Raw genomic sequence first — 14868 nt, 5'->3', positions numbered from 1 at the left:
TTAAGAACATTTAGTGGAGTAAGAATAAAAAAAAAGTTTACAGTAAAATAAAATTGATAGTAGTTTGAAGAAAAAATATATACGTGGAAAAAAGGATAACTACATTGGAGTCTTGTAATTCCAGTAATTTGGATATAACCTGAATGCATCAGATGTGAAGTCCTTTATCACGTGATAAGTACGTCATCTACGGAAGACGCCCGCTAAAGGAAAATTCACCAATCAGAGCCCGAGCGGGAATTTGAACATTCGTCTCAGCCAATCAGGATCCTCCTGCATTAGCAAAGGCAGTTGGATTAGCTTCATACACGCAGCCACACTGCTTTATACTATTTCCCCTTTTTGTTGTGAAAAATAATCAAATAAACGAAACAATAAAAAGCCCAAAGAAAAGAAACAGCTGTTCTAGGATCACATCCATCCGAAGAAGTAAGTATTGCGAAGCCACTTGTGATTTGTAACCGGTATTAGCTTAGCACTTAAGCTAACGTTAGCAAACACCGGGGGTAGTCAGTGCAGGTTAGCTAGCTAGCTAACTGATTATGGAATGTATCGGTTACTCGGTGTAAATACTTCATAGCAAGCCAAATCGACTAACGGTAAATTATCAAGTACTAATGTATAGATGCTGTCGTAGAAGAGCCATAAGCAGTGTTATTTATCTCCGTTTTAACGCTGCTATGCTAACCGGTTAGCTTAACTGTCACAGAACATGATCAGTGTAGTACACCAGTGCGGTAATAATTTACAGGTTTCTCGTAATAGTCGATGTAAAAATTTGATAATTCATACACTATATTGGTTCACACAAGCAGATAACATTACCAGAGGGTGTTAAATAGCAATCAGTGCTTTGAATTCAATTGTTTATTTTACACCAGGAATAATAACATATTGATGTGTAATACTATAAATATGGCAGCTTTAACAATTAAGCTGTGTCCCATTGGACAAATGTTAAGTTATATTAGCATAATTAACACAGTAACATGCAATGATAGTCATGGGAGAAAGCAGACAAAAACCTAATGAACTGCCTGAAGACTATAGGAAGCATGCAGAGTACAAAAAATTAAATAAATGCAGTGGAAACTACTAATGGCAACACTAAGCCCCATAACATTACCTATAACAAAACAATAAGAGACATAACTACAGTTAAAGCAAATAGTAACAGATGAGGAACTGATAAAATAGGCATGCAGTAAGTAGGTGTGGCAAGTCTGGCTGCTTTTTATCCAAATTTTAGCATTACATGCGAAGAATTGATGAGAGTTCTATATCCTATCGGCTAAAATTTGCTTAGAGGTCTTAATTATGTCTTCGTGCATACGAAATAAATATAAGTGAATCCCCAAAGGAACTTCGTGTTGGTAAATGCAAGTTATGCAAATTTACAGGATTTCAGTTCTGTTCAACATGTTGATGGTCATATGAACTATGTTTTCAGCTCAAAAACGTCCAATTTCATCACAATTAATGTTATATTTTCATGTCACAAATGGCCAAGTTATATTTTAACCGAATTTACCTGAAAAACAAATATTCTATTCTTTTAGATTCCCCAGTTTTTCTTCCAAGATTCTATCCTACATATCACATGTTTTATTTTTACAGGTTCAATATGGAGTATGGTGCTGATCCATCCTGCTTATGTTACGCCGATACATACATTAAGAATGTCACACGTCACTTTTGAAATCAACAGTTTTCTAATAATAAGCATTTTTATACAGAAATAACAATTCTATATTGTTATTTACTCTTTAGTATGATGATAAACTATACAATAAATAATTCTGATCCTAGTTTTTGCACAGGGATCATTAGTGTAAACGGTGACATGGCTGCCGAGCATCAGTATGATGGGATCCACAACAACCATGTCACATCCGTCCACTGCCACATTTTGTGTTTTTGTGTCAGCTGTTATTGTTTTAGATCCACAATACTTACATTTATGAATAAGAGGAGAATTAGCAATAGTAAGTATATAAGTTTATTCCTAATAAAGTACTGGTACTGACCAGATCATCATGGGTAATGTCACGTCCGTCCACCAGCAAAAGTTTTCACATACACGTGCTATTCAGAATCCAATATTTCTGAAAATATAGCTTCCACTGTCAAATAATATCAGTAGTCTGTGCACAAATGTATTAGCATTATTTCAACACAGTTCTATGCATTTCTTACAACTTTTTTTTTTTGTGTGTGTGACAAAAATGGCCACTTATTTGACCCCCTAAGTAAATTTTAGCCGATAATTAAAACAGTAACATGCAATGATAGTCATGGGAGAAAGCAGACAAAAACCTAATGAACTGCCTGAAGAACATAGGAAGCATGCAGAGTACAAAAAATTAAATAAAAAATGCAGTGGAAACTACTAATGGCAACACTAAGCCCCATAACATTACCGATAACAAAACAATAAGAGACATAACTACAGTTAAAGCAAATAGTAACAGACCAGGAACTGATAAAATAGGCATGCAGTAAGTAGGTGTGGTAAGTCTGACTGCTTTTATCCAAGTTTTAACATTACATGCAAAGAACTGATGAGAGTTCGATATCCTATATTTTTGTTTTTATGTTATTGATGTTTTTCTGAAGTAGCATATTTAAGAGTTTGGAACTCGTTAAGGCCATCTGACCAAAGAAAGGCCCTACTGTTTTGTGGATATTAACTCAGTTTTCATCAGAGTGCACTAATTAAAAGTTTGCCACGATTAATTAATCTATGTGCTGTAAACTTGTGGAACTATCAACTGCTTCGATGCAAATCCATAGCCGCTTTTTCATCACTGTACCCTCCATGAAACACAACATATATTAAAAATATCCACTAAATTTAATGCAAGTGTTTTACATCTTAAATCAGTGTTATCTATTTAATAATGTGGTGATGAAAATTAGTTGCAAATCTGTTTGTATGTAACATTTAATAGCTCCTGCTAATATTTTCAGTGTGCATGATTTTGCTAATTGTGGTCAATAATCCAGTAAAATGTATGAAATAAGTGGTACTGGCTAAAACATTGAATGTCTGTAAAGACTGCTGCCAGCAACTGTAACGATTGCACAGATTTTAACATTTTGTCCACAATTTGCATCTGTTTTTTCACTTATTTCCATCTCAGTAAATATAACATTATTTCTGGGTTTTGAAGGATCACAGAGCAATAATTTCAAGCTTCATGGTGTTTCACTTTCTTTCAGATGACGGGCTCAAACGAGTACAAGCTGAACCAAGGCCCAGAGGACGGCATCTCTGCGGTCAAGTTCAGTCCCAGCACGGCCCAGTTCCTGCTGGTTTCCTCCTGGGACTGCACAGTCCGTCTCTTTGATGTTGGAGGTAATTCCATGCGGATGAAGTACCAGCACACGGCTCCAGTTCTCGACTGCGCTTTTTACGTAGGTCTCAGGTTGATTTTCCTTTTCAAATAACTGAATCGGGAAAAACACAGATATTCAAACATGAGTTTTTTATTTGCAGGACCCAACACATTCTTGGAGTGGAGGCTTAGATGCGCAGTTAAAGATGCATGACTTGAACACAGACCAAGGTATGTCATGATCAGATGTGTGTCACATTCTTGTACAACTTCTGTATATCCTGTGTATGTTCAGTGTCCTCAGTTAATTTATTTTCTCTCCTGAAAACAGACACAATAGTTGGAACACATGACGCTCCCATTCGATGTGTGGAGTATTGCCCGGAAGTAAACGTAATGGTAACGGGTAGCTGGGACCGATCAGTCCGGCTGTGGGACCCAAGGACGCCCTGCAATGCTGGCACCTTCACTCAGCCTGAAAAGGTAGAGAAATGGACACATTATCATGGTTTTCTTTACCAATAAAAGGTTAAGATGTGTAAAAACTAATGGAGTTAATTGTGGATTTACTGCTGGGTCAAAACACAGCATTCAAAATCTCTTAAACAGGACATTTTAGAGACAATTTCACAGATTAGTGTTGCTAAATGACCCACATTTTTACTTTAAAATTCATTTTTGCTTTAGTTAGACCATAAGGAATTATCCTAAACAAAGAGCTACTTTATATTTAATTAAATGTTGGAATGGTGATCAATTAAAGTTCGCTCTCTGACGGGACATTACTGTATCACAGGAATGATAATATTAACGGTCCTAAATGATTTATCTTAAATTCTAACATGTTAATCCTCTGGAAACCTTGAGGAAAAATCTTCGCAGATAGATGGATAGACAGCAAAAAAGAAATGATCCCCGCTTTTGTGTTGCTAGATTCCCAATTTTCCCTTATATTGTACTTTTTTTTTTTGCCGGTATGGACACGAAAAAGGTCTTAAATTGCATTCATAATGATCTGAAAGTCTTAAATATAGCTTGCTGAAACATGCAAAAACCCTCAAAGGTGTCTTTTCTAATCAGAAGAAGAGATGGCTTTAAAGTCACTTTGACATGGTAGTGTCAAAGCTAATGAGGTGATTCACCGTTAGAAGGGAAACACCCAAACCTGTTGAATCTGATCTGTCACATTTGCGCAGGTATCAAGTATAAATCATTCATGTGGTATCTTCTCGCCTCAAACTTGTCATTTTTATTGAAGGTCTACACCCTGTCTGTAGCCGGAGACAGGCTGATAGTGGGCACAGCTGGGAGACGAGTCCTGGTCTGGGATCTGAGGAACATGGGCTACGTACAGCAAAGAAGAGAGTCCAGTCTCAAGTACCAGACCCGCTGCATCCGAGCCTTCCCAAACAAACAGGTGAGGTTTAACAGATCCCACTTTAGATCAATGGAAGGACATTTACACTTAATGATACTGTTACTGCTACCGAGTCCCCTGTTTACGCGAAAGGAACTGGATGCAAGCTCATATTTTCTGTCTTGGCTTCAGGGCTACGTGTTGAGTTCAATTGAGGGCCGTGTCGCTGTGGAGTACCTGGACCCCAGCCAGGAGGTTCAGAAGAAGAAGTATGCCTTTAAGTGCCACAGGCTGAAGGAGGAAGGGATTGAGCATGTCTACCCTGTCAATGCCATCTCATTTCACAGTGTTCATAACACTTTTGCTACAGGTACGTTTCGCTTCTGTGTATTCAAAAATGAAGGTTTTTGTAAAGGGTTTGACGACAACAAGAGTCTTATTATTGTGTTTTTTTAAAAAAGCCATTCTGCCACATTTCCAGAAGCTGCAACTTGGGAAATTTAGCATTTTTATGACTTCATCTTGGGTTTGACTAATTCGCTAATCCAGCTGTTTGATATTAACTCAGACTTTTGAGTCCATCTGGATATGTCTGAGCAGTATCAGTTGTACTGTTAAAAAAATATATTATTTTTTTCTGCATATAATTCGGCAGGCCCTTTTTAAAAGCTGACTTTCTGGTGTGTATCCAACTTTGAAGTAGGTGAAGTTGGGCCAAATGTGCCTACGCTTTGTGCGGTTTGAAAAGAAACCAACTATCTATCATCAGTAGGATTTTCTAATTGCATTCCAGGTTTTCCCATCATTGTAAGGTTTAGATGCAGCTCCTAGACCAGTGGTTCCCAACCTTTTTTGGCTCGTGACCCCATTTTAACGTCATAAATTTCTGGCGACCCCAGACATTCAAAACAGAGCCTTTTTTTTTTTTTTGCTAAAGTTAATGTGTTTTTGATCGTGTAATAGTTTGCTATACTATGTTGCAAATAAATGTTTATTTTAGAGGTCATTTAGTCTATATAATGTATCTTATTATGGACCGAGGCAGAAAAACCAGGTGTAGATTACTGCACAAAGTGAGAATTTGATTTTCCTTGGTCAGGATATATACAGTCAGTCCAGCTTGGATTTACAAGACTGACAATTAATACTGAACAGACAAGAACTCAAACGATGAATTATGAAAGAGCGACAGCATCTGAAACTGACCACAACGAGCATTTGAAAGATAAACAGAACCACAGTGCTTCAGTTTCATGTCTGTTATGGACTGGGATTGTCTCTGTCAACTCACCATATATTTTTTTATTAGTAAGTTGTTTTTTATTTTGATCAATTACTAGAAATTTCAGGCGACCCGATTTGAATTCTAGGCGACCCCACATGGGGTCCTGACCCCAAGGTTGAAAAACACTGTCCTAGAGTAAAGAAACAGCACAGACATTAGGAGAGAAAATATGCCGTATTTGCCCTGTGTGAGACTTGGTACATGTATGTTTTTGTCTTTAGAAATAATCAAACATTGATCTTAAACGGACCATTGTGAGCACTAGAGAGCAATGCATTATGGATTGCAAATGGAAGGGATGCACCAGTATAATAGCTAGACATCAGAACTGGCAGATACTTGCTGATGGACCAGTTCATAGACCAGTGAGTCTATTTAAGTTAGTTGGTGAAGCATTCTGAACAATCACTGTAACCTAAAAGCATTAATATTTAATCCATGCTCAAGCAGATATTTAGCAAAACACATCTCTGTGATTGGCCTCTTGTCCAGATGTTAATGGATGGAATGCACTGACAGATATAGTAAATAGAAAGTAAAAAACTAAGACCAGTAAATATAAAATATTGGTGTCTGCGAAGAATTTTGCAGTTGGTGCATCCTTAAGAAACAGTATTTTAGGTCCCAAAAGTGGAGATTTTTAAAATTGAAGAATGACAATGAAGTCCATTTTGTGTGTATTCATGTGAAAATAAGAGTCAGACCTCAGTATGTACATGCATACTAAGGTTATTATCGTTAACGAAAACTGGAATTGAAAAAACATTTTCGTTAACTGAAATAAATAAAAACTATAATTAAAAGAAAAAACAACAACTAACTGAAACTGTATTGTGTGTTGACAAAACTAACTAAAACGGATAAAACTTATGGATAAAATTCCCTTCGTTTTCATCTTTGTCAATGTTGGATTGATATGAAAGCGATTTATTTCGCTCTTGCAATTTTAGCTAGCGGCACCATACAGCGCTTCAAGGTCCGTCACGTCTCGTCACTTGTCGTTTAGAGTTGTCTTCTCGTCTCCACACTAGCTGGCAACATGGAGACTAAAGTTGGGAGAAAGCAGCAGAGTCCTGTATGGGATTTACTTAAATTTGATGGCGAAGAATATAAAAGATACAACAAAACTAAAATGAATACTAAAACTAAGCTAAAACTAAGCATTTAGAAAAAAACGAAAACTAATAAAAACTAGCAAACCTGCTCTAAAAATGAATTAAAACTGACTGAATGAGAGAAAAAAAAGTCAAAACTAAATAAAACTAAACTATAATGAAAAATCCAAAACTATTATAACCTTGATACATACCTATTGTTGCTTTCTATAATGGTCATATAAATGAGTGTACGACCTGCAGGAGATTCATCTAGTGTAGCAAAAGATGAAGAGCTTAGTCTCCATATTGTATAGGTGCTGATTTCAGACATGACATACACTGGGTTCCCACGGGGTCTTAAAAAGTCTTAAAAGTCTTGAATTTACAAATCTGCATTTAATACCTTTCCAAAAAAAAAAAAAAAAAGTCTTAAAAAGGTATTAAATTTGATACGGTAGGTCTTAATTTATGTTGCTATATACTTGTTGGCTGTATTGTGTGTGTTTGGGAAAGCAGCAAAGAAAGTAACGTGAGTCGACTCAGTTCCACCCGATAATTTATACTGAAATTACGATCCAATTATTGCTAACTTTGCAGGCTCCGGTGAGAAATGACTCACGGTGTTGGAGTAAATAAATACATTTTACAATCTAGGACAATGCATTTTTCCGAAATTCTGTGAGTCACAAATTTCTGCCAGTATGACTGTGAAATCAGTGTTAAATTCTGTTATAAGTAGTCTTCAAAAGCTCTTAAAAAGTCTTAAATTTAACTTGTAGGAACCCTGCATACATCGACAACTCAAACCAACACTTAAATTAACTTGAGTGTGAGGTTAAAGTCTCCATGTATGACCTGAAGGTTCACAGTTGAAACGCTGCCAGAAACAATGTGTTTACAGTTGTTTTTGTGTCGTAGCGTGGACGGCTATTTTGTAAAATGAAGGGTCATGTGGGCAGATTATTTATTTATTTTTTAATTCCCTAAACCAGCCTACAGACTCTAAACCAGGGGTCTCAAACATGCGGCCTGGGGGCTAAATGCGGCCCGACAAAGGTTCCAATCCGGCCCGTGGGTTGAATTTACACAGTGCAAAAATTCCACAGTCAAGGCATTTTAGTTCAGGTTCCACATACAGACCAATATGATCTACAGTAGAATAATAACATAATGACCTGCAAAAAATGATGACTCCATATTTTCTTCTTGGTTTGATGTGAAAAAAAAATTACATTATGCCTATAAGTAACGGCAACTTCAAATTTTTGTCTTTGTTTTAGTGCAAAAAATAACATTAAATTATGAAAATATTTACGCTTACAAACTATCCTGTAACAATAAAATGTGAATCACCTGAACAAATATGAACAACCTGAAAAATCTAAAGAAAATTAAGCACAATTTTAACTATTTTCTGCCTGTTATTAATAGGGGTGTTGGAAAATATCTGTTCTGCAATATATCACGATATTTCATTTCACAAGACTGTATCGATATTAAAAAGTACTGTATCGATATTTTTAAATATTTATTCAAATGCAGATATGGCGGAGGTTAATTTTTGTTTTTGGGTTTTCTTTATTGTTTATATCTTATTATTATTTAACAGTGTTTTATTAAATAATGGTTATTTTACGCATCCTAAAAGCACTTTTTACTCTCTGAGAGGCAGATGGTAGTTCCTTTGGAAACTAGGAGAATTAGAAAAAATTTTGTGATATAGCATTAGATCCTGTTCTGAAATAAAAATGTGTTTAGTATTTGTACATATTTCTGGTGTAATTCAATCCTTCCAGGAAATAATCATTAAAAAAAAAAACAAAAAACTAAAAATTGCCTTTTTAACAGTATCATGATATATCGTATCGTGATCCTAGTATTGTGATTTGTATCATATCGCCAGATTCTTGCCAGTACACAGCCCTAGTTATTAAGTGTTTAGTGTCTTTGTAGATCTGATCCATAATGCACATGTAGAAATGATAAGTTGAGGCGTAATATTGTTAAAATTGCACGTATTTTTTCTTAAGAAATTTCAGTTTTTTCAGGTTATTCACATCTTTTTCTTTGGCTAGTTTATAAAAGTAAGTATTTTCATAATTAAAGGGTTTTTTTTTTTTGCACTAAAACAATGACAAAAATTTGGAGTTGTCATTATTTATAAGTTGTTATGCTATTATTTTACTGGTCCGGCCCACTGGAGATCAAATGGGGCTGAATGTGGCCCCTGGAAGAAAATGAGTTTGAGACCCCTGCTCTAAATTCTCTTATGACTTTTCGGATCAAGCTGCAGAGGTTTCACGAGGAACCCGTGGTTTATTATGGCTCCTTATCTAAATCTGAGCGTCACCTTGAGCCTGTCCTTCCACCAGGTGGCTCGGACGGCTTCGTAAACATCTGGGACCCGTTCAACAAGAAGCGCCTGTGTCAGTTCCACCGCTACCCCACCAGCATCGCCTCGCTGGCCTTCAGCAACGACGGCACCATGCTGGCCATCGCCTCCTCCTACATGCACGAGAAGGGAGACATCAGCCACCCGGAGGACGCCATCTTCATCCGCCAAGTCACAGACGCAGAGACCAAACCCAAGTGAGTGGGCCGTCCTCAGCCCCGCCGTCGCTGCATAGTCTGTGGCCCGTTTACGCACGGAATCTGTGAGCAGCTGCAAACAAAGGGCACGTACAGCTGAGGCATATGCCGATCGCTATCTTTGTCTGTCCACTTTTCAATATCCGACGGTTGAAAGATAGACAGATGAGAACTTGAACATCCCTCCAGCAGTTTGTTTATTATGAAAAGCAATCCAATACAAGAGCTCTGTAAATAAAAAAAAAAAAAAGGCACAGATTTGAGATGTTTGCAGACTTTAGGTGTGTGTTCTGGAAAAAGCAACGTCATAGTTAAAAAGGTTTTTAGCGAATGTACAAAACTCTTCTTCCACCTTTAGTTTTGTGGTTGGAATGAGTATACATATTTGTCATTCACATACAAGAAATATGTGCACAGCTTTAAAAGACACAGAAAAAAAAACGGAAATCGGTCGGTTGTAAAGATTAAACTCACTATTCGGTGTGACCTCTGACCCCATGACAAGAAGCAGCACAAACAGAAACATGTTGTGTTGAATGAAACCTGGTCTAAAACATGAGAAAATTAATGCAATAACCCTGATATTGTCTGAACAAACTGGTTAAAAACAGAACTTTACTCAACCAACAAACCCAATTTCGGACTTTTGCACAGGACTGTACCTGTCCATTTGATGCAAATTATTTGTGCAGTATTGTGGTGAAAGTCAGTTGTGACATATTCTTTGTAAATACGAATCATTAATATTCAAGTGGGTCAGGCTCACTATCTATAACCAGATATTTCTTCCTCCATGTGAATGAAAAACCACTTTGAATGCAATGAATGAGATTGGCTTCTTATGTTTCTAGATGATAAGATTAACTCCTGGGAAAACTGTAATTTGTAGTTTTTAAACAGATTAAACCGATTAAAACATGATGGAAGTAGGTTTAAGTTTCAAAGATTATTTTGTCAATTCACTAGATGCACTAGAGAACTGAGATACTGGTTTTCTATCACCTTGTTAAGTGCCATGCATTAAAAAAGAAAGAGATAAAAATAAATTAAGAACAAGAAAAGCACTCGGAGAGTGCAGACCTCCTCCAAGAGAGATCTGCCCCCCCCATCACCACCAAAATTTAATAATTTCTTCCTTGTGCCAGTATCAACATTTCCTGAAAATTTCATTAAAATCCGTCCATCACTTTTTGAGTTATCTTGCTAACAAACAAACACGCAAACAAAGCAAAGTGATCACAATACCTCCTGGTGGAGGTGATAAATAAATGGTATAAAGAATAAACTATAGCAGAATAAAGTAGTGATGTCCCAATCTCGATTAATTTTTTTTTTTTTGCTTTTGAACTGATTTTTTCGATGATTAGTTTTGCCGATACTGATGCTTTTACTATTAAATATAGATTTTATTTAAAAAAAAACAAAAAAAAAACATGAATTTCTGGTGTATGGTTAACATCAAAATAGCTCTTGCCAGCATTAAAATTAAATGCAACCAAAGTTTTACCCAAAGGTTTTTATTGTGTTTCATAACATAACCAACATTTTTTTTTTTTTTTTTTTTTAAACAAACCTAGACTAAGTCAGGTCATATAAAGAACCAAGTCCAATCCAGTTTTTGTGGTATATTATACCTCTTTTAAAAAACTTTGTTAAAATAAGATTTTAAATATAAAAAATAAAACAATCAAGCAATTGGGTAACTTCGATTTTACATGTAAAAAATCAGGTAAGAGCTAAACTTTTAGTCCATGGGCTCTACATTCAGTCTTCTGGTTCTCATACTTGATCATGTGATACTTTTATAAGTTATGAATCAAATTTGTTGTATTTGTAATTCTAAGTCAGCCCTGATGCTTCTCCTCGTGCATCTGCCAGTTTACACATCAAGCAAGTTTCTGCTTGACTTTTGTTGCTTTCCAGAGAAAAATATTCCCACACAGCGGACATGTTTCATGATATTTCGTTTTTATTTACAGACGCCGTTGAGCGAAACCACACTGAAAACTTGTGTGAAAACTGGATCGGCTCAATCATGTGACTACATCCAATCCAATGTGATCTTCTGAAAAACACCAGATCGGCAGCCAATACTGATTTTTAGATCGTGTAGGGACATCCCTGATATAAAGTGTACATGTCTATTTACAGTAGCAGCGTACGTGTCTATTTACAGTAGCAGCAGTAGTGCAGAACAGTGGAGGTTAGGAGGGGAGGAGGTGCATGATGGAGCCAAACAGCAGCAGATATGGCAATAGTCCAGTGGTTCCCAACCTTTTTTGGCTTGTAACCACATTTTAACATCACAAATTAGGCGACCCCAGATATTCAAAACAGAGACATTTTTTTGCTACAGTTTGTTTTTGATCATGTAATAGTTTGCTATACTATGTTGCAAATAAATGTTAATTTTAGATGACATTTAGTCAATATAATGTATATTTTTATGGACGGAGGCAGAAAATCCAGGTGTAGATTACTGCACAAAGGGAGAATTTTATTTTTCCTTGGTCAGGATATGTACAGTCAGTCCAGCTTGGATTTACAAGGCTGACAATTAATACTGAACAAACAAGAACTCAAACTATGAATTATGAAAGAGCTGCAGCATCTGAAACTGACCACAATGAACATTTGACAGATAAACAGAACCACAGTGCTTCAGTTTCAGCTTCAGTTTGTCATGTATTTTATGGATTGGGATTGTCTCTGTCAACTCAATGTATCTTTTTTATTATTAAGTTTTTTTTTTTTAATATCAATTACTAGAAATTTCAGGCAAGGTTACTATCGTTAACAAAAACTAACAAAATGACGAAAACTAGAATTGTAAAAACATTTTCGTTAACTGAAATAAATAAAAACTAAAATTAAAAGAAAAACGATAACTAACTGAAACTGTATTGTGTGTTTACAAAACTACCTAAAACATATACAAATTATAGATAAAATTCCCTTCGTTTTCATCTTTGTCAATGTCAGATTTATACGAAAGTGATTTATTTCGCTTTAGCAATTTTAGCTAGCGGCACCATATGATATTTAACGGTCCATCACTTCTCATCACTTGTGGTTTCCAGTCGTCTTCTGGTCCCCACTCTACCTGGAAACATGGAGACTGAAGTTGGGAGAAAGCAGCAAAGTCCTGTCTGGGATTTATTTGAATACGACGGCGAAGAAGACAAAAGATATGATAAAACTAAAACTAATACTAAAACTAAGCATTTAGAAAATAATGAAAACTAATAAAAACTAGTAAACCTGCTCTAAAAACGAATTAAAACGAACTGAATTCGAGAAAAAAAGTCAAAACTAAATAAAACTAAACTATAATGAAATATCCAAAACTATTATAACCTTGATTTCAGGTAACCCTATTTGAACTCCAGGCGACCCCAAGGTTGAAAATCATTGCAATAGTGCAATTGTTTATATTAAAGTGCAAAGGAGATATTTATATAAGAGCATGTCAGTATTTCAGTCTGAGTGGACAGTGTGTGCATGAGCATGAACTCAACAGCGATGAGTGACAGCTTTACAGTTTATGCTGAGCCTCATGTCTCCATCACAGTATTCAGAGTGCATTCATGCATGTATATCACATCAACTAATTTCTCTGACCCAGTTAACTGATCTGTTCTTTCTTTTGTTTTCCAGATCCACCTAAGTCCAGCTTGGATTCGGGTCCGTCTGCGTTTGAGGCCTTCATCAGATTTGGATTATCTGCTGGCATCCAGTGTACATTTGTTCATTTTTTCCCCTCATTCCAGTACACCTGAAACTATCTGTATGTCTAATTCTTTCCCTAAATATCCTCCTCTGTTCGGCTTCTTGTTAAATATTTCTGTTTCCTGTCACTGTTGTTACTGTTCTGAACTAAACTGATTTCTATACACCTCCCACATGTTTTGCTTGGTCATTGTAGAGCTGCTTTATGTGACTGAAAAACCAGCATCGCGGTGTTTAAATCACCCTTTTTAGACACATTTTCGTAATAAAAACTGAAATCTAAACTCCTTACATTAGCGTCTGTCTGCTCTGCTCTTCAAAGAAAACTTGAGCGCAAAGGCAGGAATGTGTCTGGGCAGAACAGGTTGTCGTCGGATGATGTGTTAAAGGAAAGTGATGAGCCACTCGTCTTTGCCGAAGGCTCCACTTGCCCTCAGACGGTGACCTGCGCTGATAAACATCAGAGGTCTGCGACTAAACCAAAAGCGCTTCATTACTGAGGAAAAAGTGGGAAAACAACGGGAAACTGGATGACCCACTGCACCTGACAGACTGAAACTGAGGTCTGAGAACAACAAAAATGTTAGTTAATATAGATCAATTCTAATAGTACAGCTCTGGAAAAAATGAAGAGACCAGTGCAGTTTCCTCTGAAATCAGCATGTGTGCATATATGACAGCCATTCCACTCCTGTGTCTGTTGAATTCCAACACAAGCACACCTTATTCTACTAAATCAGGGGTGTCCAATCCTGGTCCTCAAGGGCCAGTATCCTGCATGTTTTAGATCACAGGTGTCAAATATATGGCCCGGGGGCCAAATCTGGCCTGCCAAAGGATCCGGTCTGGCCCTGTGGATGAATGTGTGAAATGCAAAAATTACACTGATATTAACAATCCTTTTAGTTCATGGCTAAAATTTGCTTACAGGTCTTATTTCTGTCTTTGTGCATAAGAAACCAATATAAGTAAATCCCCAAAGGAACTTTGTGTTGGTAAATGCAAGTAATGCAAATTTACAGGATTTCAGTTCTGTTGCAACATGTTGATGGTCATATGAACTATGTTTTCAGGTCAAAAATGTCCAATTTCATCACAATTAATGCTATATTTTTATGTCACAAATGGCCAAGTTCTATTTGAACTGAATTTACTTGAAAAACAAATATTCTATTCTTTTAGATTCCCCATTTTTTCTTACAAGATTCTATCCTACATATCACATGTTTTATTTTTACAGGTTGCAATATGGAGTTTGGTGCTGATCCATCCTGCTTATGTTACGTCAATACATACATGAAGAATGTCACACGTCACTTTTTAAATCAACAGTTTTCTAATAATAAGCATTTTTATAAAAAAAAAAAAAATTCTATATTGTTATTTACTCTTTAGTATGATGATAAACTATACAATAAATAATTCTGATCCTAGTTTTTGCACAGGGATCATTAGTGTAAACGGTGACATGGC

General features: G+C 36.3%; 1 protein-coding gene across 1 annotated transcript; it reads left to right on the top strand.

The window, feature by feature from the left end:
• Window positions 1–265: 265 nt before the first annotated feature.
• On the top strand, window positions 266–13688 carry bub3 (BUB3 mitotic checkpoint protein). The gene is made up of 8 exons (XM_030122529.1): window positions 266–429; window positions 3223–3417; window positions 3500–3569; window positions 3670–3821; window positions 4597–4755; window positions 4888–5065; window positions 9450–9666; window positions 13324–13688. Exons 2-8 carry the CDS (start codon window positions 3223–3225, stop codon window positions 13331–13333), a joined length of 981 nt encoding a protein of 326 aa, XP_029978389.1. The 5' UTR covers window positions 266–429; the 3' UTR covers window positions 13334–13688.
• The last annotated feature ends 1180 nt before the right edge of the window (window positions 13689–14868 follow it).

The sequence above is a fragment of the Sphaeramia orbicularis genome, chromosome 19 (assembly GCF_902148855.1).
Source record: "Sphaeramia orbicularis chromosome 19, fSphaOr1.1, whole genome shotgun sequence".
Lineage (NCBI taxonomy): Eukaryota > Metazoa > Chordata > Actinopteri > Kurtiformes > Apogonidae > Sphaeramia > Sphaeramia orbicularis.
Note: the sequence above shows the minus strand (reverse complement) of the source record. Positions and strands in the feature narration are given on the sequence as shown.